Source organism: Schistocerca cancellata, chromosome 6 (genome assembly GCF_023864275.1).
Source record: "Schistocerca cancellata isolate TAMUIC-IGC-003103 chromosome 6, iqSchCanc2.1, whole genome shotgun sequence".
Lineage (NCBI taxonomy): Eukaryota > Metazoa > Arthropoda > Insecta > Orthoptera > Acrididae > Schistocerca > Schistocerca cancellata.
Genome location: NC_064631.1, coordinates 684,806,371 through 684,830,175, shown reverse-complemented (window position 1 = coordinate 684,830,175; position 23,805 = coordinate 684,806,371). Strand labels below are relative to the sequence as shown.

The 23,805-nt window shown below is 45.5% G+C and overlaps 1 protein-coding gene across 4 annotated transcripts in view; it reads left to right on the top strand.

Moving 5' to 3' along the window:
- LOC126190869 (homer protein homolog 2) overlaps positions 1 to 23,805 on the top strand; it is an 864,566-nt gene that overhangs the window by 663,386 nt on the left and 177,375 nt on the right. The window contains exon 1 of one of the 4 annotated variants that reach the window (XM_049931465.1): positions 11,204 to 11,307. The exons of 2 other annotated variants lie outside the window; for them this stretch is intronic. In XM_049931465.1, coding sequence (XP_049787422.1) covers positions 11,237 to 11,307 — 71 coding nt within the window. In that variant the 5' untranslated portion in view covers positions 11,204 to 11,236. Of the gene's footprint in view, positions 1 to 11,203; positions 11,308 to 16,545; positions 16,566 to 23,805 lie in introns of those variants that run through there. One more of the 4 variants, XM_049931467.1, reaches the window with a different exon arrangement.

Genomic DNA, 23,805 nt, shown 5'->3' with positions numbered 1-23,805 from the left:
TGCAGTCAAATACCTGTGCCTCGGTAGATGCCAGCAAGTTAACTGCTGATGGATACGCCGTCGATGTCGGAAAGACATCTATTACGTAGAAAACTTAATTTTAAATTCCATCTACTGTCTTTGTAGCATTTTTTTATTGTGCCACATTACAATTCGTAGCCACAGCTTTATATGAGGACTTTTATTGCCAAGGGTTTTTAATGCCGTGTCAGCGCGCCAGGAAAGCGTATATGTGAATGTTGTTGATTTCCTTCGTGTATTACATCCCAATGAAGTAACTCCCCGTCAGGATGTCTTCTTTCACAAAGCTTCTGCAGACCGGCTTGTATTTCGTGGTAATTGCCAATTACCTGGACGCACTTACCGGGCTTTACACTGAGGCTTCCGACAGAAACACCATATTCTTAGAATTTCCATGTCTGTTTCCGCATACAGGCGAACGTTGCAGCAATTGTCGAGGATGCTCCGTGTAAAGTGCGTGGAATGTAAGGTTAAGGACAAGTGCTAGGAGCACTGATTGGTATGTTGATGTCCTAGTATTATAGTGCTGATACCATTGTCGCAGTGACTTTGCCGCACCGTATATACAGTGATGCTGTAAGGAGGCAACTCTGTGCTGTGCTGCCGCAAATTATCACTACGTTGCATCAGCGTGCCATAAGGCGCGGTTCACGCGTGCCATTGATAATGAAACATTAGTGAACCTTACATTGTCCGGCATCTGTGACAAGTATTAGAATTTCAAATGGGAAGGCAGGCAGTCATTGCAGATGAAAGCTGAGCGCTGTAGCTTTCTGGGTACTTCTGTTCTACGAAACATCGGTTACTTCAGACACGCGACTACAGTCCTACCTGAAAGTTCGACCGCACTATAGCGCTTAGTATTCATGGACTTTAACCCGCTTCAATTTTTCGCATCGCCAATACACTTTTATTTTATTCGGAGATCAAAGGATTTAGATTTTCTAGATCGTACCGGATCCTCCAAATCTTAGATTGGAAAAACCGTCTGTCTGGATCGCGAATCGTACTGTCACTACTGCGTCACTCGTAGGCTGAACTGTCGCCGCTGTGTGTGTGCAAGCTGAAACAGTGGCCGACAAGTGGGTCTTTGCTTCGGTTGCTCAGCCTCTGGCTTTGAACTCTGGGTGTCAGCTCTAGGCGCATTAGTCACTTCTTGTCCTCATAATCTCCCTGCAGAAAATGAATGAACTGTGAAATATGTGGCAGAGTATTACACGGTGCGATACCATCTTTACGAAACTGTTAAAAGATTAGGACGACAACAGAGCTTCTTTATTTATTTACAAAAGGAACAACCTCTGAACACTGAAGGATGTAATTAACATAGTCCAATTGTGACAATGATGTCTACTGACGGAGCTACTGACTCGAACCGCGCTTAGAAGTTGACTGAAATTACGACGCACTGCAAAGTGAGCTCATGCAATCGTTTACTATCGGTAGTCATTTGGCTTTATTTGGTGGATAGCAGCCATCAGTTGTTTTAATAAACACATAATGTTTTCGTATTTCATTAATAATTAGTAAACCCTAATTTATTTGGGACATAAATTACGAATCTTTCCTTGCTAACACGTATGGCGTCGTGTACATTTGGCAGTGAAAGAGATTCCCCTACTGCCTGACAGCACTAAACTTGCCTGATACCATACACTCGGCACTTGCAAACTATATAGTTTGGGAACATTACTTCAAAGCTTTCGATAGCTGACCAGCTGTGGCTCACTACAACGAGTTCACCCTCAGTGACAAGTTAGTTTTTCTGTAAATAGTTTGACACCGCGTGAACTGGCTGCACGGAGAAGACGACTTCACTTGCCCTCTTATATGTTCAGAGATGCGTTGCTGCACAACAGCATCAGAGTTAAAAGTGCCGAGTCTGACCAGAACAAGCCGCCCTTGAATAGAGATTGCTGCCATCGCTGAATGGGCTTCCAGTAAATACACGGTCCGGTCACGTTAATGTGACCACCGCCTATGTTCGACGTAAACATGCAGTAACGACTCACAGACGGCTCGTGGCAACGCTAGCAGTGGAGGACATGTAAAGTGTGTCGAGGGGACGCGGAAAACAGTGCAGTCGTTGTCGTAATGCAGAAACGGACCTATTCAGCTGATGTCATTGACTTTCGGGCCAAGGGTGGAAGCATTTCCGAAACAGCCGAGTTTGTGAACTGTTCGCTTGTCGCCGTGGTTAAAGTACAGGGTGTCCGAAAAGTCTTTCCCTGATTACATAAATTGATAACTCAGGCTAGAAGTAAGATACAAATATGAAACTGGTGTCTAATTGTTTACAAACTATCAAAGTTTTTTTTTTCACACATCAGGAAACTTCCACTTCCATTGTTGACCAAAGACAGTACACGTCGATATGACTTTGCGGTCGAAATGCTATCACGTATTGAGGACGATGGTGGTTATCTCAGACGAATCGCCTTTTCCGACGAAACTATCTTTTTTGTCAGTGGATTAGTGAATCGCCATAATGTGCGCATTTGCGGTTCACAACCCCCTGGCGAGGTCATGGAGTGCACCAGAGGTGAATGTTTGGTGCGCGCTATTGCACGATCGAATTATCGGGTCATTCTTCTTCGCTGAGGCTACCATCACATCTGAAGTGTATCTGGACATGTTGCAACTGTATGCTGTTCCTCAGCTGCTTCAGTATCACCCCGATGTCTTGTTTCATCAAGACGGTTAGACTTCCTTTTATGGGGTTATGTCAAGGACGAGGTCTACCGAACACGTGTACCAGATCTTGAAACCCTGCGGCAACGGATAACCACAGTCGTTGAATCGATCGCTCCAGTGATGTTGGCTAATGTGTGGACGGAAACTGAATATCGCCTAGATCTGTTACGTGCTACCGAGGATGCTCATGTCGAAGTTTACTGATGTGTGAAAAAAACTTTGATAGTTTGTAAACAATTAGACACCAGTTTCATATTTGTATCTTACTTCTAGCCTGAGTTATCAATGTGTGTAATCAGGGAAAGACTTTTCGGACACCCTGTATATCATGCATGGCAAAATGGCGCTATCCAAAATCAGCGCCGAGGCAACTGTGGCGCACCTGGGAGAATGACGGCTGCGGAGACGTGTGCGGGCGAATGGACGTGCAGTTGTTCAGCAGCTGATAGCCCAGATGAACCGAGGGGGCCGCCAACGATGTCTCCTCAACGAACGTTCAGAGAATGTTGCCGCGTATGGGCCTCCGCAGCAGGGGCCTGGTTCAGGCACCCAAGCTGACTGCTGTTCATCGGCGACGAAGGCTGGAATTTGCGCTCCAGTACTGCAACTAGGCGTGCACCGAGTGGCGACACGTGGCCTTTCCAGATGAATAGCGTTTTTATGCTCCATCGGACACACGGCCGTTAGCGGCACGGCCTGAAACTTTCGAAACCAAATACCCTGCAACAATCGTCGGAACGGTTCAGGTCGGAGGGCATTCCCTATTGGATCAGCACCAGTATCCATCTATCCTTCGGGACCATGTTTACTCCTACAAGCAGTTCCCCCCCCCCTCCCCTCCCCCCTCGGCCCGATGGCATGTACCAGCAAGACAATGTATATTGTTACACAGCTCGCTGTTTCCGTGCGTGGTTCGAAGAGCACCAAGGTGAGTTTACCGCACTCCATTGCCCACCAAACTCCCCGGATTTAAATCCAGTTGAGAATTTGTGGGACTATCTCGATCGGACTGTTCGCGCCGTGGATCCTCATTCGAGAAACCTAGCACAGCTGGCCACGGCATGGCTCAACATCCCTGTCGGTACCTTCCAGAACCTCAGTGACTCTTGTGCACATCTCGCAGCGGTGTGCGCTGCAAAAGGTGGCTATTCTGGCTTTTGACAGGGGTCACGTTAATGTGACTCGGCATTGTTATATTATGAAGAAAGTATCAGAACAGTTATGCAGTTATAAGAGTCGAGGGGCATGAAAGGGAAGCAGTGGTTGGGAAGGAAGTGAGACACGGTTGTAGCCTCTCCCTGACGTTATTCAATCTGTTTATTGAGCAAGCGGTAAAGGAAACAAAAGAAAAATTCGGAGTAGGTATTAAAGTCTATGGAGAAGAAATAAAAACGTTGCGGTTCGTCGATGACCTTGTAATTCTGTCAGAGGCAGCAAAGGACTTGGAAGAGCAGTTGAACGGAACAAAAGCAAAACGAGGATAATGGAATGTAGTCGAATTAACTCGGGTGATGCTGAGGGAATTAGATCAGGAAATGAGACACTTAAAGTAGTAAAGGACTTTTGCTATTTGGGGAGCAAAATAACTGATGGTCGAAGTAGAGAGGATATAAAATGTAGACTGGCAATGGCAAGGAAAGCGTTTCTGAAGAGGAAAAATTTGTTAACATCGAGTAGATTTAAATGTCAGGAAGTAGTTTCTGAAAGTATTTGTATGGAGTGTAGCCATGTATGGAAGTGAAACATGGACGATAAATAGTTTGGACAAGAAGAGAATAGACGCTATCGAAATGTGGTGCTACAGAAAAATGCTGAAGATTAGATGGGTAGATCACATAACTAATGAGGAGGTATTGAATAGAATTGGGGAGAAGAGGAGTTTGTGGCACAACTTGACAATAAGAAGGGACCGGTTGGTAGGACATGTCCTGAGGCATCAAGGGATCACAAATTTAGCATTGGAGGGCAGCGTGGAGGGTAAAAATCGTAGAGGGAGACCAAGAGATGAATACACTAAGCAGATTCAGAAGGATGTTGGTTGCACAAAGTACTAGGAGATGAAGGAGCTTGCACAGGATAGAGTAGCATGGAGAGCTGCATCCAACCAGTCTCAGGACTGAAGACGACGACGACGACGACAACAGGACAGGGTCTTCGGATAGGCTGGGCCCTGTTTGTCCTCCCCCTCGTTCTCCTCCCCCACACCACCACAACCACCACCACCACCACCACCACCACCACCACCACCACCCTCGCACCATTCCCTTCTACTGTCCACTTCTTCACGCCGGATATTGCTTCTCTGACGATACCTGCTGAATGGTAACAAAGCGGAAAAAAGTAAATTCCCTCTTTGATCCCGCAGCGAGTGTCCCTTCAAAAGAATTGTTTGTTGAAACGGTAGCGGAACGTGGTATCGGTCGTGTGAAAAGGTGCATGCGGTCAGACAAAAGCTTTACGTGGAGCGCGCCCTTGAAGATACCACCAGAGGCGGAAACTACTTGTGAGATCAAAGAGATGATGGGCCTGAGCTGATGCCGTTGTACGTCGCCATTGTCCGGCGTCGACGTGACTCTCCTAATTAATTCTCGGCCCAGCCTTGGCTCTTGCGTGATGGCGATACGGACGTTAGCGAAGTGCTGGCTTGTAAGGTCTACTGTCGTGTATGTGACAGGAAGAGTAAATGGCTCTTGAATTACTTCGTTCTCTTCACTAAGAGTTCTTTAGAAAACTTGCAAAATCTTGTGGCAATTTCTGTTTCCGATACTCTTTATTGCTCACTTTTCTTATTTGCTGAGTAACGTGGTTCTTTCCGCTCCACTATCGAACTAGTAACGAGGAAAAAATCTGAACACGTAAAAGCTTTTTTTACTCTGCGGGCAAGTTAGAAAACAACGCTTGCACTTCCATGTGCAACCCTTTTTACGCCTGTTACAGCATGCAGTCTGGTGATTGAAGCATTTTTCTGGCATTCTTTGCAGCGACCGCAATGTTACAGTTTTTGCACGTTTGTATATTCCACGTACAAGCGGGCCGCTCATGCGTAAGGTAACAACTGTTAAACATATGCGGGGACGGCTGTTAGCGCCGAGGTATCCCGATATTGGCCAAGCATTGTCGTGGCCGCAAGTTTAGCTGCAAAATGCGATGGAAACGCCCTTAATAACTTCTTTAACTACGACTAATGATGTGGAACGTCTGTAGCGCAGAACACGACATTATTATTGCACAGATAGCAAGTTTCATACCCTTACAGCCAGATGTATGCCTTGAAGAAACTGCTAATTATCTTACCTGCGTTGTTGCCTATGGGTCACGGGGTCCCGGGTTCGATTCCCGGGAGGGTTGGGTATTTTCTCTGCCCTGGGTGTTTGTGTTGTCCTCATCATTTCATCATCATCATTCGTGACAGTGGCTCGAATGGATTGCGTGAAAATTGGACTGTATAAAAATTGGGACTTTCTACGGGCGTTGATGACCGAGCAGTTGAGCGCCCCCAAACCCATCATCATCATCATCATCATCATCATCTTACCTGCGAAATATCATCTTACCTTGTACCACTGGCAATGCTGTCATCAACACTTTCACAACTGCATGATACTAAATTTTACAGTATGTACTAGTGAGGAACACGTTTGCAGGCATTTGTAAACACACGGGAAGCTGGTACGTGCACCATTGTCACAAACAAGGACCACAGATTTCTGCATGTTAGGCTTCACTCGCTTCTAGTTTTTCGCAGTACATAAGGAGTTGTTTCTAAATTTTGCACAACGTAATTCCTGTGTCTTTTATCTGTTTGCATCTCGTTCGACACCGATCTATTTATGGACGCAGATTATTATTTTGTTTGCATCTGCTCTTTACTTGTGACCTGCCACATACGGACTTAAGAGAGGAGAGCTCGTATCTATGCTAGACGTTAAAGAATTCGTAACTCCATCTGTCTGTGAAAACTTCGTAATTCCGGTAATCAGTAACTTAATTACCAGAGATAGGTTTGAAAGTGCATGGATTTCTCTAATCTGTAAGCAACTAGGCTTCTACCATACGATTACATATGTAGCAACATTATGTGTATCATTTTATATTTTTTTAACAAACTGCTCTTGCTTCTCCTGTAAAATTTAACAAAATGGAGTTACAGCTTTTCATTGCCTACCATCAGTATATATCGTTGTTGCACTTGCACATATGCATTACTTACAGATTTAAGAATTTTACTATTGATACAAAGCAGAACCCAACAGCTTCTTTACTTATAAAAAAAGATTTTATGGGCTTTACCACAGTGAAATAATTTAAACTGCAAAATTCTTTACAATACCACCAGGAACTAAAGGCTGCCGTCAACAGATACTTAAGGACTCTCAAGTTGTACTGGTGGAAATTCACTGAAGTGACCTTGGGCCAAGCCGAATACGCGCAGAAGCGTCTTACTCTCATATTTGAAGTGTTCGCGCAGAATGTTTCGCAAATGTGTGGCAGGCCGTCCGTCTTCGACCTAATAGTGAGCCTACCTCTCGAATTAAGCGGGCGACGCCGTGACTGAGGTGCTGGCTGGCCAGCCACTACGCAGGGCGCTGGTGCGATGTAGGCCTGCTCTTACGAATGATGAGTTTTCAGGTGGCTGCCCCGCCCGATCCACGATGGCACATAAGTAGTGGACTCCCTCACGTTTACTGGTTCTCCCTGGGTAGTGTTCTGCCTCAAAGGGCGGTTGTTTTCCGCCTGTTAGTGCTGGTATCACACTACTATATGTTAACTCTGGAGCCCTTCTTAACATAGGCAACACGACGAGTGCTTTCTTTCATTCGGATTTGAATGCATTACTTACTTGGGGGATTATATTCTGCCTTAAGGATCTGGGGTAAACCTGTTGTAGGTACTGCCCAACAAACTGTTATTTCAGAGGAGTTGTGCTGAAAGCGATTAATAATTTCACTGCGCCAGAACAACACATGGAATCGATCTTTCATAGTAGACACTCTTTAATTCAGTGCTTTGACTATCAGCGTAAATTACATCCTCTCGGCACCGAATACTTTCTACCTAGCCCCGTCTGTGAAGGGCACTGCCTGCAAAAATTTGTGTGGTGAATTCAAGTAATTCTTCTTACATAACCTTTGCATCAAACACTTAGGAGTGATAGATCAAGTTCTGAGGAACAACTTTTGTTAAAGCCAAAATGTTTGCTGAAGCTTTCTGGTGACACAAGGTGTCCAGTAGTATTGGTTAGGTTCCTGGGAGGCAGCAGGACACAGCCACTCAGTTGCACGTGAGTGCTTCGTGTGTTGCCTATAATCCAGTCGTCTGCTCTGCGTGAATGGTGGTAGCAAGAGTTCCTGTTTCGTTTCTAAAATACCTATCTCCTCAAAGAGACGCTCTTGTTAAGGTTTTCCTGTTTAAAATCACTGGGTGGATAGTATGTGGACACATCGTACCTGGTAGGTAGGCCATGCTGGTTTGGTGTAACCTCGTCATCCCGAGGCCGGCGCATTCAGTAAAGAGATGAGTACTGTATCTGGAAAACGTTAGCAGATATTATGTCTCTAACAAAAGTTGTTCCGCATTTCGTGATGTATCACCCCTAGACTTATGATGCAAATACTTTGGAACATGCTTTTTGTGTACATGGAGATCTATAGTCGTTAAGTAAAGGGCACATCTCGCAGTAACAAGCCTAGCACGTCGCTCGTCCTATACGATACCCCCTTTCCCCATATTCCACGCCTCGGAAACAACGTAGCTCACTATTGGTGTCCTGTTTGTAGCTGTCCTGCCGACCGAACTCAGTGCTCCGTCTACTGTGTGTAGTCATTATATTTACTCCCTTTTTGAATTGGTGGTGCTATTACTCTTTATAGAACGTGAAAAAAAGGTATGCCCAGACTTAAGGCTCACAGTGCTGAAACTAAGAAGAAGAAAATCTGTTACAAGGACATAGATCCGTAAAACGCTTAAATTCCAGGCTTCAAATCATTTTCAGTAAGTTTTCTAGTGCGTAAGTGAGGGCAACATACAAGAAGAGTACTACCAGCATATCACATGAAACTCTTACTTGGACGAAAAGTTCAAAATGCCACCAGCAAGTACATCAACCCACCTTCAACCTCAATCCGGGTTTCCATGACGAATCACCGTGTTTCACAAGAATACTGTGCATCTGGTAGCGGCGTTTGATACATAGGTATTGTATTGTATGTTAACCGGGGACCTAGAAACGACAGAGAGGCTCCGTCCCCGTCGCAGCCGCAGTAGTCCGCAACCCCACGACGACTACCGCAGTCCACTTCACACCTCCGTCGCCCCACACCGAACCCAGGGTTATTGTGCGGTTCGGCCCCCGGTGGACCCCCCAGGGAACGTCTCACACTAGACGAGTGTAGCCCCTATGTTTGCGTGGTAGAGTAATGGTGGTGTACGCGTACGTGGACAACTTGTTTGCGCAGCAATCGCCGACATAGTGTAACTGAGGCGGAATAAGGGGAACCAGCCCGCATTCGCCGAGGCAGATGGAAAACCGCCTAAAAACCATCCACAGACTGGCCGGTTCACCGAACCTCGACACAAATCCGCCGGGCGGATCTGTGCCGGGGACCAGGCGCTCCTTCCCGACCGGAAAGCCGTGCGTTAGACAGCACGGCCAACCGAGCGGGATGATACATTAGTAGTATCAAATGCCCTCCATAAATGAAAGTTTTGAGCGCTTCGGCCCAGGGTTCGTAGAGACCAGAGAACTCATCCACCTCCTAATATATATTGGTCACAGAACCTGTTTTGTGTGTGTGTGTGTGTTTAAGCCAACTTGCATTAACACTGAAATCATCAGCAGCTCCGTCGTACATAAGTACATCATATTCCGTCGCACTGAAGAAAGAAGAATTTGTCTCCCGATAGTTAACGTGGTATCAAGAGTTGTAAGGACTGAGCTGTAACGCGGAAATAAAGCGCGTCCGGACCCGTGTCCATAGCTGGTGTCTCTCCTGATGAGTCGGCAGCCGCATTTTCTCTGTTGTTTCGACAGATGTTCGCAGTTGTGTTTTTGCAGCGTGCAGCTGCTATCAGCCCAAGCAAGTACTGCTCATCACGTCTTTCATACGACGCCCAGCGTAGAGGGGACAGCGTCGGTTCGTTTTCCATTACACACAAAATGATTTTCAAGTGTGAACTTTACGTGCCCTTTCGACAAAGCGCTCCCAAAGAAATATATCGCTTTATTCATTTTATATTTATGATTTAACAGGAAAACACGGAAAATAATTGTTCCTCCGGTAACGACTGAGCAGCACGCTTCTGCATGGCGGCAAGAGTCAGCGCGGGCCAGGGCGGTGCTAAATGGTTCAAATGGCTCTGAGCACTATGGGACTTAACATCTATGGTCATCAGTCCCCTAGAATTTAGAACTACTTAAACCTAACTAACCTAAGGACATCACACACGTCCATGCCCGAGGCAGGATTCGAAACTGCGACCGTAGCGGTCGCGCGGTTCCAGACTGTAGCGCCTAGAACCGCTCGGCCATCCCGGCCGGCTCATGGCGGTGCTGTCGCTGCTCGAGTATTCGTTATATCTCGTGTTTTACTCATCCTGTAAATGCATATCGGTAAAACGAATATTGGAATAGACTAGTTTGGGGCCGCTCTGTCGAACAGGTACGTAAAATTCCACTTTAAAAACCATTTTGTTTGTAACGGGACACAAACTGAAACTTTCCATTTACGCTGAATGTGGCATGAAAGACATGAGCAGCAGAATTTGTTTGGGCTGACTCCAGATACACATTGCAAAAACAAAATTGCAAATATCTGCCGAAACACTGGACAAAATGCGCCTAACGACTCGCGGGAGAAACAACCTGTGAGAGATTCTCTACTTATGTGTGTAAAGAACTCGCCCCGAAAGTTTTGCCGCACTCTGAAGTGTATTATTTCGTTGTTTTGAACAGTAGTAAATTATGCTAGTTCGTTTGAACGTAAATTTCAGTAAATTGACGACTTGGACACATACGTTCCGCGGAAATAGAACTCGTGAATTCTTCCTTAGACGCCTCCTGTGGCATTTGATAAGTTGTAATCTAGTCACGATTAGGTACAGAAACTTTGGCATGTAAACTTAGTTTGGCTTTCGTGTTTCGCAATATTTAGTTCAGTAGCCTTACGGTGTGTAGAATGCGTGCAGAAAAATTCGGCATTTCGTATTACGCGATATTTCCCATTTATCCGTACATATATGTACACTGCCGAAAAATTACTAATGCTTCATTCGCGAATGGTGTGCAAGAAGCACGAGCGTCAGTAAAGCTCCGTATTAGCTATAGTTTCCCCGGCTTTCCCGTACGCTCATTTCGCGATGTACGTGTGGAACGAAGTACTGTGCTGACTGACGCGAGGGTTTCGTAAGACGGCTATTCGGTGGGGTGTGGGTCGGCGCTCGGCCAGCGGCCCGACGCCAGCTGAGTGAGTGTGGGCTGTTGTGACCGCAGCGTGGCGAGTGATGCGGCGGCGGCGCGCGGCCCATGTCCGGCGAGCTGAGCGCCGACCAGCTGCAGCAGCTCTACCTGTGCAGCCTGCTGCTCGCCAGGAAGCGGTGAGTACCCGCCACTGTCTCTACACTTGTCTCTTACACTTCTTCCCCGCCGCCATCGTCACCTGCATTCCGAATTCCGGCGTTAAGCTAGACAGCCCACTTAGCACTGTGTGATACGAGCTGGCCATCTGCATGGTCTACCTCCTCCATCACCACAACCACGGTTGCCAACGTCCACAAACACCATCACCACTACCACCACCACCAACAACAACAACAACATTGTAAGCTTACTTGTAGGTCGCTGACACAGAAGACCGCAAACCTTCTTTCTTTCCCGTGTGGGCCAGCTGTGCAGTGACTAGAGTACATGTAAAGCTTACTGGGGCACCGTAAATGCCTACAATGAGGTCGATAATTCGATTGTAATACTACATTTTAATTTTATATACCCCACAACTGACAAAATTTACAACAACAAAAAATGTGAATTTCTTTGTCCACCCACACACTCCTTAGAATGGCACATTAACAATTTACAATTACGCGCCACTATTACCGGCAGCTACGTTGATAAATACTCGGCACCTCGCAAGGATAACTACCAGATCGAGAATATTAGATAAGTTGTTGGAAGTGGTTAAGCATGGGTGAAAATCTCGCTTCTGAGCACACAAAGAGCTCTAACTGCAGAACTTGCACGGAACACACGTTGGTGCAATGCTGCGATACAGACCGTATATCTCCCTTCGAAGGCAATAGCTAAGACGCCGTCTCCAAGTCAGTACCGCTCGATGCCTCAAAGCGAAGTCCCTCTCCACAATTCTCCCGTCTCCCACGCGTACGAAAACGCGGCGGAACAATACTCTGTTTCGGCCAATGTCGAACGCTGTATCATCGCCGAAATCCCTCCAACGGCGCTTCTGAGGTCTACCCATTGATCGAGTAGGTCATAGCGCCCCTGGGCAAACGAAATTCCCGTCTTCGCCACGTGTTGCCCAGCACAGGTGGCTCCGGATGCCGGGCTACCCCCAAAAGCGCCGTATTGTCCCGCGTTTCTGGTGACCGCTACCTGCCGCCCACGGCGGCCCGCCGGGCTACGGTCATCTGCGGACTTTATATTCCACAATTCTCAACTTCCGACGCTTTTCACCAACGCTTTAAGTTAGTGGCTCAATCATGCAGACATCCAGGGAATACTGCTCGAGAGTGCCTCATATTTATCATAATTCAATAGAGTCATGATCTGATGCCCTTGCCAGTCCCTTTATTATTAATACTAATGTCGGGAAGCTAACGTGTAAGTCCCCATGTCCTGGCACCTTACAACATGACTATCGTCAACTTGAACACCGTCACCGCGCTCTTCGTCAAATTGGACTGCGAATAAACTTATTAGTTGAAAAGCGGCAAGCCATCTGGCATGTGCCTTTTCATTTAATATGAGAGTAACACACCGCTTGTAGGATAATTTGGGCAGAGTACAATAATAACGTTTAAGGGAGCTGGACTCCAGTGACTGTAGGTACTGTCTTCTAACTAAATTTAAACCTTAACTACATTTACGATTGCATGGATCTTATTTTCTTTTAACTATTGAGAGTGCATGGGAACTGGGTAAAAAACTGGGACAGGGAAGGCAGTGCAGGACGTAACGAAAAAAGTGGCTTCTGGCATCAGCACAGACTGGCAGCGTCAGATGTCGTCTCCATGAAAGTTACCTCTCTGCTCGAGCTCCAGGATAGTGAAAGCTACACTCAGATGACAAAAGTCATGGGATAGGCGCTAGTGTCGTGTGCACTAGGCATCAAGGGGCAGTTCATTGGCGGAGCTGTCATTTGTACTCCGGTAAGTCATGTGAAAAGGTTTCCAGTGTGATTATGGCCACACAACGGGAATTAACACAGTCCCAAGAGTGTGCCGAGAATACCAAACTTAAGGCATTGCCTCTCGCTGCGGGCAGTGCAGTGGTCGACAGCCTTCTCTAACCGACCAAGAGCTGCGGGATTTACGTAGAGTTATCAGTGTTAACTGGTAAGCACCACTGCATGAAATAACCGCAGTAACCAGTGTAGGACGTACGACGAACGTATCAGTCAGGACAGTGCAGCGAAATTTGACGTTAATGGGCTGTGGCAGCAGACCACCGACGCAAGTGCCTCTGCTAACAGCGCTACATCAACTGCAACGCCTCTCCTGGGTTCGTGACCATAGAGGTTGGACCCTAGACGACTGGAAAACCGTGGCCTGGCAGTTGAGTCCCGATTTAAGCTGGTAAGGGCCGAGTGGAAGGCTTGAGAGTATTGCGCAGACCCCACGAAGCCATGGACTCGAATTGTCAAAAAGGAACTGTGCAAGCTGGTGGTAGCTCCATAATGGTGTGGGCTGTGTTTGCATGAAATGGACTAGGTCCTCTGCTTGGCTGCGTGGAGACCATTTGCAGCCATTCGTGGACTTGTTGTTACCCAACAATGATGACAAACAATGATGGAATTTTTATGGATGACAGTGTACCTGAACAATTCGAGGGAATAATTTGGCCCTCAGACCACCCGTCATGAACCCCATCGAACATTCGTGGAACATTATCGAGAGGTCAACTCGTGCACGAAATCCTGCACAGCCAACACTTTCGCGATTATGGACGGCTTTAGAGGCAGCATGGCTCAGTATTTCCGCACGGGACTGCCAGCGACATGTTGAGACCATGCTACGTCTAGTTGCGCACTACGCCGGGCAAAACCAGTTCCCACACGTTAGGAGGTATCCCATGACGTTTGTCACCTGAGCCTGTGGTGCGTTTACGAGCCGCCCCCAGCCTGGCAGCCAGGCGGAGGCCACAGAATGAAATTTATCAGCGTGAGCCCGGTGCTCTCCCGTGTTCTGAAGAGTGCCTTCAGCAAGTACTAATCCTATTCTCTCCCGAAGAAACACGCCTTGCAGAAAAATAATAGCCTTGACTCGGGCGGAGTAGTTTTACTTTCGGAGCACCTCTGATTCGAGGCTTGCTGCTGTGCGCGAAAATGCGTGATTGGTAAAAATGTCTGCGACGTCACAAAGGCAGAGCACAAGCAGTAGCTTTTTTGAGAAAGAAGGGCGAATTGGAAAGCCATTGGTGTTTTAACGCGATACTCTTTCTTGGTGGGAGCTTTGTGCAAGAGGGAATCACGCCATTGGCCGGCTGAGTGTTCTTATTCAGAGATTGGCGGGCGTGTTCTGTTCTGAGCAACTTAAGGATCGAAGAGTTCGTCCGGATGTGAGGCGGCACGGATCTGGTGCGCATCTTAAGTTATTACCAGCACATGGATCTTAGGATAACGCTTGTTCCACATTTGCTCAGATCATTGCAGTTCTCTTTCATAAGTTCGGCATTGCTTCAGTAGATGCAAGTGTTCCTCAGTCAGTCAAACCTACAGTCACTGTATTCGCTGGAATAAAAGCTTCTGACTGATTTTAGAACGTCAGTTGCATCTAAAGGACGCTTTATCATTTACCTTCAAGTAATGCTCAAACCTAACAGATTTGCATGGAATAATTAACCTAGGACACATTGTGCAAAATCAGATAAGTTCTTTCATAGTCGGATGCGTTAAATGTGTGTTTCCGATTGAATAAATTAATGTTTTCATTTAAAATTTGTATCTGTTAACACCTTCCATTAACATCAAATTTAATATTTCGCAATTCTCCGCTTTAGGATCCACAGGTAGCGTTCTAAATTCGTCTGTCTGTTCTGCACAGTGCTTTCAATCTGACTCTCAAAGGAGTGTCCGTCTCTTGATTAACTACCTCGGTCAGAGTAAACATCTTAATTCGTCGCAGAGTTTTGCAGTGTTACCTGGACTTAACAGTTACACTTCAGATAGTTGACATACGTGTCCCCGAAATAACGTCAATTACAAAATAGTGCACCCTGAGCCACACTCTTAAACAAACAAACAAACAAACAAATTGTGATAAAATGTGGGTCTACTCTGTGGTGTAAACTAGAAACATTGGGACTTAAAATTTAAAGAAATTGCGCAACTAAAAATAATAAATTTGTGAGCTAGAAATGTAGTAATACTCGCAGAGAAAATCCGTTTTTATGTGACACAAAGTCTACTGGAACACGCAGCGTGAAATTCCATTCGTTGCCTTGCGTCAAACATTGGCGTATTTCATTGCTTTTTGCGATAGCACCGAACATAATCATTCAGAGCCCACTAGTTGGAAACTGGTGAGTCTGTAGCTGTACTGTGTTGGGAATTCCTCTGTTACAGAGCACTGTAGCAAATTGTCCTCCTTACTTCTTGCGCTGGAGTGCATGTGCGTCATCTGTTTGTGCAGACCGTGTCGTACTAGTTCTTTGAAATTTTGTTTACGTTTTCTCGAAGTTTCGAAATATATATGAATCGCGACAGTTCTCCGATGTATAATACAAAATATGCGAATGAAATATATTTCCTTGGAAAATGTATCACTCGAAAAATTTAGTGTAAGCGGACGCCGACATCCGTGTAATCGGAGTAGGCGTCTGCAGAGCGCAGTCATTCACTTCTGTTGCCAAGACTGGTTGATCACGATGGTACGATATCGCCGTAGTTGCGTGGTGTAGGACTACCTAGATTTCCTGGCAAGGGTTGGGGAGCCGGCCGAAGTGGCCGTGCGGTTAAAGGCGCTGCAGTCTGGAACCGCAAGACCGCTACGGTCGCAGGTTCGAATCCTGCCTCGGGCATGGATGTTTGTGATGTCCTTAGGGTAGTTAGGTTTAACTAGTTCTAAGTTCTAGGGGACTAATGACCTCAGCAGTTGAGTCCCATAGTGCTCAGAGCCATTTGAACCATTTTTGAAGGGTTGGGGAGAGGCGAGGAGGTATCATTGAAGTTGAGCGCCATACTGCTCCGCTACATTAAGAACGTCTCTGTCTTGTCCGTGCGCCTTCTTGCTTCTTACCAACTACAGCAGCACTGGCGTGAAAACGAAAAACGACCAGCTCACTCGTCACAGTCTTCTTCGCTACAACGTACTGTGACGCGTCACGCAGCGGTGGCGGTCGGAAGGAACAGGTAGAAAACCGCCAGCGTGGCGCTCGGGGATTAGGAAGTGGATAGACTGTTCGGTTGCCGGATGCTGATCCTACGCCCTCCAAAAGCGTCAGCCAGTGTCGCGGCAGGAACAGGCGCACGCCCTCGTGAGCACCCAGACACCCGATACACCGGTGACGTCAGCAGAGAGCGCGTCGCGGTTCCGTCACCACGGTCTCGCATTTTGCTGTGTTATCTCGTGTGAGGCCATCATGTGCAGCTCCTTCCTGCTCTACTTGGACACCTCCAGCCGTAAGTACGTAGCCTACTGCCACCCTCTGCGGCCACTTCTCGTGTCGCCTTTCCTGAATTGGTTCCTTAGACGCGCTTTTCTCAGACGTTCCCTACTCGCACAGATAATGTATTAACTTCAGGACAGCTGTTGCAGCCGTGTTGACGAAACGGCAAGAACTACAGTGCAGTGATTTAAACATTTAAACAGCTAGGCTGTAATACTGCAGAACAGGAACGTGTGTCTAGATTTGTCAGACTTCGCTTTTAGTAAACTGTTTACAGGACAATTATCAACAAAGTCAGATGGAACCTGGTGACAGTCATTCTGAACATTACTGTGTAGTGATTGTGTACACAACTTCAGCCGTCGTCACTAAGTGGGACTGTTGTGCAGTTGTAATAAAAAAAATGGTTCAAATGGCTCTGAGCACTATGGGACTCAACTGCTGAGGTCATTAGTCCCCTAGAACTGAGAACTAGTTAAACCTAACTAACCTAGGGACATCACACACATCCATGCCCGAGGCAGGATTCGAACCTGCGACCGTAGTGGTCTCGCGGTTCCAGACTGCAGCGCCAGAACCGCGCGGCCACTTCGGCCGGCCGCAGTTGTAATATTACAGACAATTAGGCTTTTCTGAAATTTTCCGTTAGAGCTCTGATAAATTTTGTTATATCGCCTGAAATACACACGTATTATCACCAGTCATCTTATTTTGACATTTGTGTTTCTTAGGATAAGTTCTGTTGGCACAGAAGAGGTATAGATTCTGACTGTCAACTGAGCTGAGTGAGTTTAAGTCCACGTGCCATTTACATATCTTATGGTGACTTGCGTAATGCATTTCTTAATGTTATGATATAAAGTGACTAGTTACGGATACTCATCATCGCTCAGTTGACGATTTTGTGTGTGTGTGTGTGTGTGTGTGTGTGTGTGTGTGTGTGTGTGTGTGTATGCACCAAAGACCTTGTAAAAAATAACTAGACTCACTGATGGCGCTGCAGTCGCGGGATAATTTGAACCTTCGCCTGGACGCCATTATAGTGGTTGTAGTCTGATGTGTTGTGTAGTATTGTTGTTTATGAAGACCCTGATTCAACGTTGTATATTTGTTCAGCCGTACATACAGTATCTGTTACTCGTAATTCTACTGTCTGTACGTTCCAATCAAAAGAAATACAATGGTGAAGAGTTGTGCAGCGATTAATTGTACAAATAAATTCGAGAAAGGAACGATACGTTTCACATGTGTATGGATATTTTAAGTTGTTTTGTATGTCAGTGCACTTGCTTAATAAATGTCTTTACAGCACGGTATTAGCATAATGTCTGTGCATCTATTTGCAGGTTTCCTTTCTCAAAACCACAGCTGTTACAAAAATGGTTACACGCTGTCAGGAGGCAAGATTTCCGACCGACAGAATACCATTTTATATGTTCTGATCATTTTGAAGAAAGTTGGCTGATCGGTAGTGTTTTCATAGTCTAGGTTAGATTGAAACTTGATAATTTGGTCGTGAGTTGCCGAAGGACTGTGCCGTATATAACGCACTTCTCGTCGTAAAATCTAAAGCAAGGTAGAGTCAGAAAATATCTATTAATATACTGGGCAAAACTTCGAGTATTTTGATGCATTGTGCGTACATCTATCGTAAATGAACTACGAAAAATGCTTGGGGTCCAGCACATAACTTTCAGCTACGACAGATTCCATGTAGTACATAAGATAAATTCATGAACAGTGACTAGTTGCTATTTGTTCATAAATTAAAAAGTATGTTGTAGTAACGTATTTAAATGAGGCATTTTGTTTGTGACCTAACTCAAAGGAAGGCATTTTATAACCAAAAGCGATGTATAAACATTCGAATTCCGCGCGTCAGTTTACCACTCTAATGGCAGCCAGCCAGCTATTCAATTTGTCCGCTCTTCACAGTCGACCACTCGTGCAGTTGTGGGGGCCTGGTATGGACGCTCCCATTTCTCGTTATTGTTTTCCTTCAGTTACTTCGATGAGCGCTACCGTCCCAGTTGCAGCAACGTCGTGACGGCATACCCGAAACAGACGGTTGTTATGAAAGTCACTTCTCTCACGAAGGACGTGTACTTTCAGATTAAATTTTCTGTGATGAGCTCATCGTTTCTGCAGAGCTTAAATTACCCAGTTGTATTTTTTGTTACTCTCTGCGACAAAACGCGAGAGCGAAACACGTGAACAATACTGGCATCTAGTGCAACGCGTCGAAGCTTTTAAAACTGAGTAAAATCTCACCTACCGTACGTATATTGTTCCTTGGGTCGCAAAGACAAATACTGTGCTACTAACCGAGACTACTCTCGGGAATTTAATGGGTCCGTACCGTTGCGCGTTAGACAAAGAACTGTGCGTATTGTTTACTGTTTCTTTCCGGGCGATGATGATCATCAATAGTATTCGACGGAAAAATGTACCGCCGGCCGCGGTGGTCTAGCGGTTAAAGGCGCTGCAGTCCGGAACCGCGGGACTGCTACGGTCGCAGGTTCGAATCCTGCCTCGGGCATGGGTGTGTGATGTCCTTAGGTTAGTTAGGTTTAAGTAGTTCTAAGTTCTAGGGGACTTCTGACCTAAGATGTTGAGTCCCATAGTGCTCAGAGCCATTTGAACCATTTTTGAAAAATGTACCTTCAGGTATGAAATTTTCCAGTCTTTCCTGTTCGTCGTTATTTGTTTTGCTCCTCGTTTATATTGTCGTTAGATAACTTGCATTACGACGGAATCGCGACTTGTCGACTTGAACGATGATGTCTGTTTTGTAGACATCAGAGCGTGCAATGCATGGCCCACACATTAAGAGTAATATCAGTTACGAAAACCGGTAGCTTTATTTGTAAACAACAAAAAGCCAAGCCAAAATACATGATAATCATCTCGTACGTCACGTCAGTTTGCATACACCGAGCAATGTCTAGTAATAAATTGTAAAGAGTGTTTCCGAATCAAATTAAGAAATGCTTTTAGGAGCTGGATCAAAAAGGCGCAAATTGAAAGCAATGTCAAAGTATTTGCAATATATTAGGTGCAGGAAAAACTACGTATTATAAAAAATATTAAAGTATTCAGAGAAGATAAAAAGAAACACTTTTAATCTGCCAAAAATGTCACAGGTCCACTGTTTTTTCTGGTTGGGGTTCACGAAGGTTTTGACGCTAGTGATGTTCAGAGACGGTGTTCAGACTGTCGTGTGATAAATATTGTGAGGGAGATGAAGTTTTTGGGGTACGAGACACTCCAGGAGAGCAGGTGGCCCGTTTTACTAAAGCGCTGCAGCCATTATTAGCGTAAAGCCTGCTTACTTTGAGCGTGTGAATCACCCATAACCCCCTCCTACGATTCTTTAAAGAATCAAACTCTAGTGTATAAAACAGCTTCAAACGTCTGACTTCTTTACAAATGAGTTAGTGTGTTAAGTACTTCACGTTAAGCAAGTAAAATCTTCAGGGTTGAGGACACAAAACCATAATTATGTCGGTATTTTTAGTTTCCGATTATTGATCGATAAAGTAATGAAAAAGTCAAAAACAAAAGTGATGTTGCTTGGACATGATAGAGATAGATAGATAGATAGATAGATAGAGAGAGAGAGAGAGAGAGAGAGAGAGAGAGAGAGAGAGGAACTGTTGATTACATGCCTCGCTCAGGTCACCCAAGGGCTACTACTGCAGTGGATGACTACTACCTACAAATTGTGGCTCGGAGGAAACCTGACAGCAACACCACCATGTTGAATAATGCTTTTCGTGCAGCCACAGGATGTCAAACTGTGCACAATAGGCTGCATGATGCGCAACTTCACTCCGGACGTTCAAGGAGAGGTCCATCTTTGCAACCACGACACCATGCAGCGCGATACAAATGGTCCAAACAACATGCCGAATAGACCGCTGAGGATTGGCATCACGTTGTCTTCACCGATGAGTGTCGCATATGCCCAACCAGACAATGATCGGAGACATGTTTGGAGGCAGCCCGGTCAGGCTGAACGCCTGAGAACACTGTCCAGCGAGTGCAGCAAGGTGGAGGTTCCTTGCTGTTTTGGGGTGGCATTATGCGGGGCCGACGTACGGCGTTGGTGGTGGTGGAAGGCGCCGTAACGGCTGTACGGTACGTGAATGCCATTCTCGGACCGATAGTGCAACCATATCGGCATCGACGTCGCTCGAGTAGAGTGGCCAGCATGTTCTCCAGACATGAACCCTATCGAACATGCGTGGGATAGATTGAAAAGGGTTGTTCATGGACGACGTGACCCACCAACCACTCTGAGGGATCTACGCCGAATCGCCGTTGAGGAGTTGGAACAATCTGGACCAATAGTGCCTTGACTAACTTGTGGATAGTATGCCACGACGAATAGAGGCATGCATCAATGCAAGAGGAAGTGCTGCTGTGTATTAGAGGTTCCGGTGTGTACAGGAATCTGGACCACCACCTCTGAAGGTCTCGCTGTATATTGGTGCAACATGCAATGTGAGGTTTTCATGAGCAATAGGAAGGGCGGAAATGATGTTTAAGTTGATCCCTAGTCCAATTTTCTGTACAGGTTCCGGAACTCTCGGAACCGAGATGATGTAAAACTTTCTTTGATGTGTGTATTATTTTCATATGTAAGAAAGTTAATACAGTAGTTCCTTTTTTCCTGAATAGACCTGTCCATCATAAAGAAATATGAACGACTGACATCTCTGTTTCGGCTGTGCAACGCGGAGGGTTTGAATGGAAGCTGTCTGACGAAACTGTAGTTGTTTCCACAAAAACCTGGAAATTTACCCACGTTTGAAATAGTTTTCCTAAGCCCCATGTGGTATGCCAGAAGCCAGAATGTACCGTAGTTCCGCAAACAAAAATCATATCTGACCCTGTGTGTGTGTGTGGGGGGGGGGGGGGGTTATAGTAAATGAGACTTTATCAAAGTAGCGCAGGCCTGTCTCGTTGCGTATAAAATCCGAACCTGCCATGAGCACTGCCTGGCGGTGGTTACCGACTCTGGCCGCGTTGGTTTCCTATTTTGGTACATTTCTCGAATTCTTTTGCGAAAGGTTTCAGTGTCAGTATTAACAAGCTCCTTATCACTACAGCCCGAACAGGTTTAGAAAAAAAAAGAAAAACTGATTGCGCTGTACGCAACATTGTCTCTCACACTAAATGGGAAGTAGTTTAACACACCAAGACACAGAACGAATTCTAGGACAATAATACCACATCTCAGCGACCCTGATAAGTGAGACATGGCGTCGCCACTGGCAATAATCCTGACTTGGGAGTTACACAGAGCTGTCTCATTAATTACCCTCAATTACAAACTAGTTTGGAGTTCGCTATCAGCGAGTCCACTTCATTTAAGTGCTCGCCTCTACGTTACATTTCGATATGGCGCAGTGCGAGATTCGATTAAGCAGAATGATTAATAACAATAGAGCGAGCGAGCGGTGCAATATATATAAATTTACGCGTCCTTTATCCTCATTCTGCCGTTGGTATAAAGAGAGAAAAAATGAAAAAAGAGGTGGGGAGACGTGCGGCGGCCCCTGGATAAATGCAGCCGGTTGCGCCGTGAAAAATTACAAGAACGTGCATTAAAACCCACACCGGTTAAATTACGAGCCATAAATTAGAATCGAGCCGGTGACGGCGTTCCCGCGTGATTTACGCCCTGCTCTGCCCAAGCGGAGCTTTCAACGGCGCCCGCGTGATCGCCTCGCCGCCTAAAGCTATCGAGTCGACTGCAGGGCGGAGCGGGCGTGCGTGGATAAACACCGAACAGGGTTAGCTGACGCACCGCACCACATCGCAGCGGACAGTCGTTCATTCGTGGTTTTGTTCCGCAACCGCGGATCTCATCTTCAGCAACGCACTTTCTATGGAGTCTGAGAACAGGGCAGTCAATGCGTTCCGCACATTCAGAACGATACAAAGCTATGCAGCGAGTAGAGATGGGCAAACTCGTTCATCCTTGGGAACTAGTTCACTGCTGATCGTTCTTTTTTGGGAACTGTTCATTTTTACTCGTTCACCGTTCATTTGTGCTTGGTATACGGTTCTTATGAAAAACTGAAAACTAGTAGTGTAGGTGACTGAACAATGGAGGGTACCAAGAGGGGGCACTTATCTCCCCCCTGGAGTATAGAGTTTTTATTCATTACAGAATTCTTACACACTTTTAGAAGTAATTTCTGTGATTCTGCAGAACCTGTCGTTTAGCCAACCGTAGCCTTGTGTGGCTGATCGCAGGGAAATAATATAGGGTGGCGCATGGAAAACCGGCCCCGAGTAAAGGACTGCTTGCCAATTACGGATGATGTGTTGCCGGTTACGAGAAGATACAACAAACAGACAAACATGTAATAATTAGGCAGTGTAGAAATAACAAGCTAATGCACTCAACAATTGCGAAACAATCGATGACGATGTGTAAAGAGCTGGAGAAGAGAACATGAAAATCTCACGCGACGTGCATGGGCTATAGCTCACGTAGTCTTGTAAACCTGTTGGTGGCTGTTTCCCAACTTAATAGAGCACAAGTGTCTTGTATAAAATTCTTCGTTTCGACTTCCACTACATAGCTATATTACGTTGTAAACAATAATCGTTTACACCCTATATATACTTCACGTTGTCTCTGAGTACGTAGGCGAAGTAGAGACTTTATGGAAGCATAAAATAAAATGTGGTTTTCTCATTATACTTGCGTCACACGCTTAGTAAAAATTAGGGTTTTACGTTGCATTATTAAAGTTAATGCAGCAATAATAATAATAATAATAATAATAATAATAATAATTAAGTTCGCAGTAATAAAGTTTTTGGTTTGAAAGCTCCTGAACAAAGGTTTTTGAGATAATAAGTAAATATGATTTTATGGCAATCTATGTCTTTACAAATGGAGAGGCTCCGCCTTTCCTACTGAGCCATAATGACCCACAACCCACTTTTTTTTCTGTCTCAAGGAAACCAAACTAGCAGGTAATGCAAATTGGAAACAACCAAACTTAAAAATAATTAGAGCCTTCCTAAATGTAATGTTTCGTATTTGAAAGACACAAGAAAACCGTTTTATATGAATTTTCTTACACTAAAAATTAAGCAGATTATTAAGTTAGCCGCTAAATCAAGGCGATGAAACCAAAAAATGTATGAATAACGAAAAAAAACTTGCATTGTTATAAGTATGTCTTCTGCTGTTCATCGGTATAATGAAGTGAGCTGACATGCCCTTT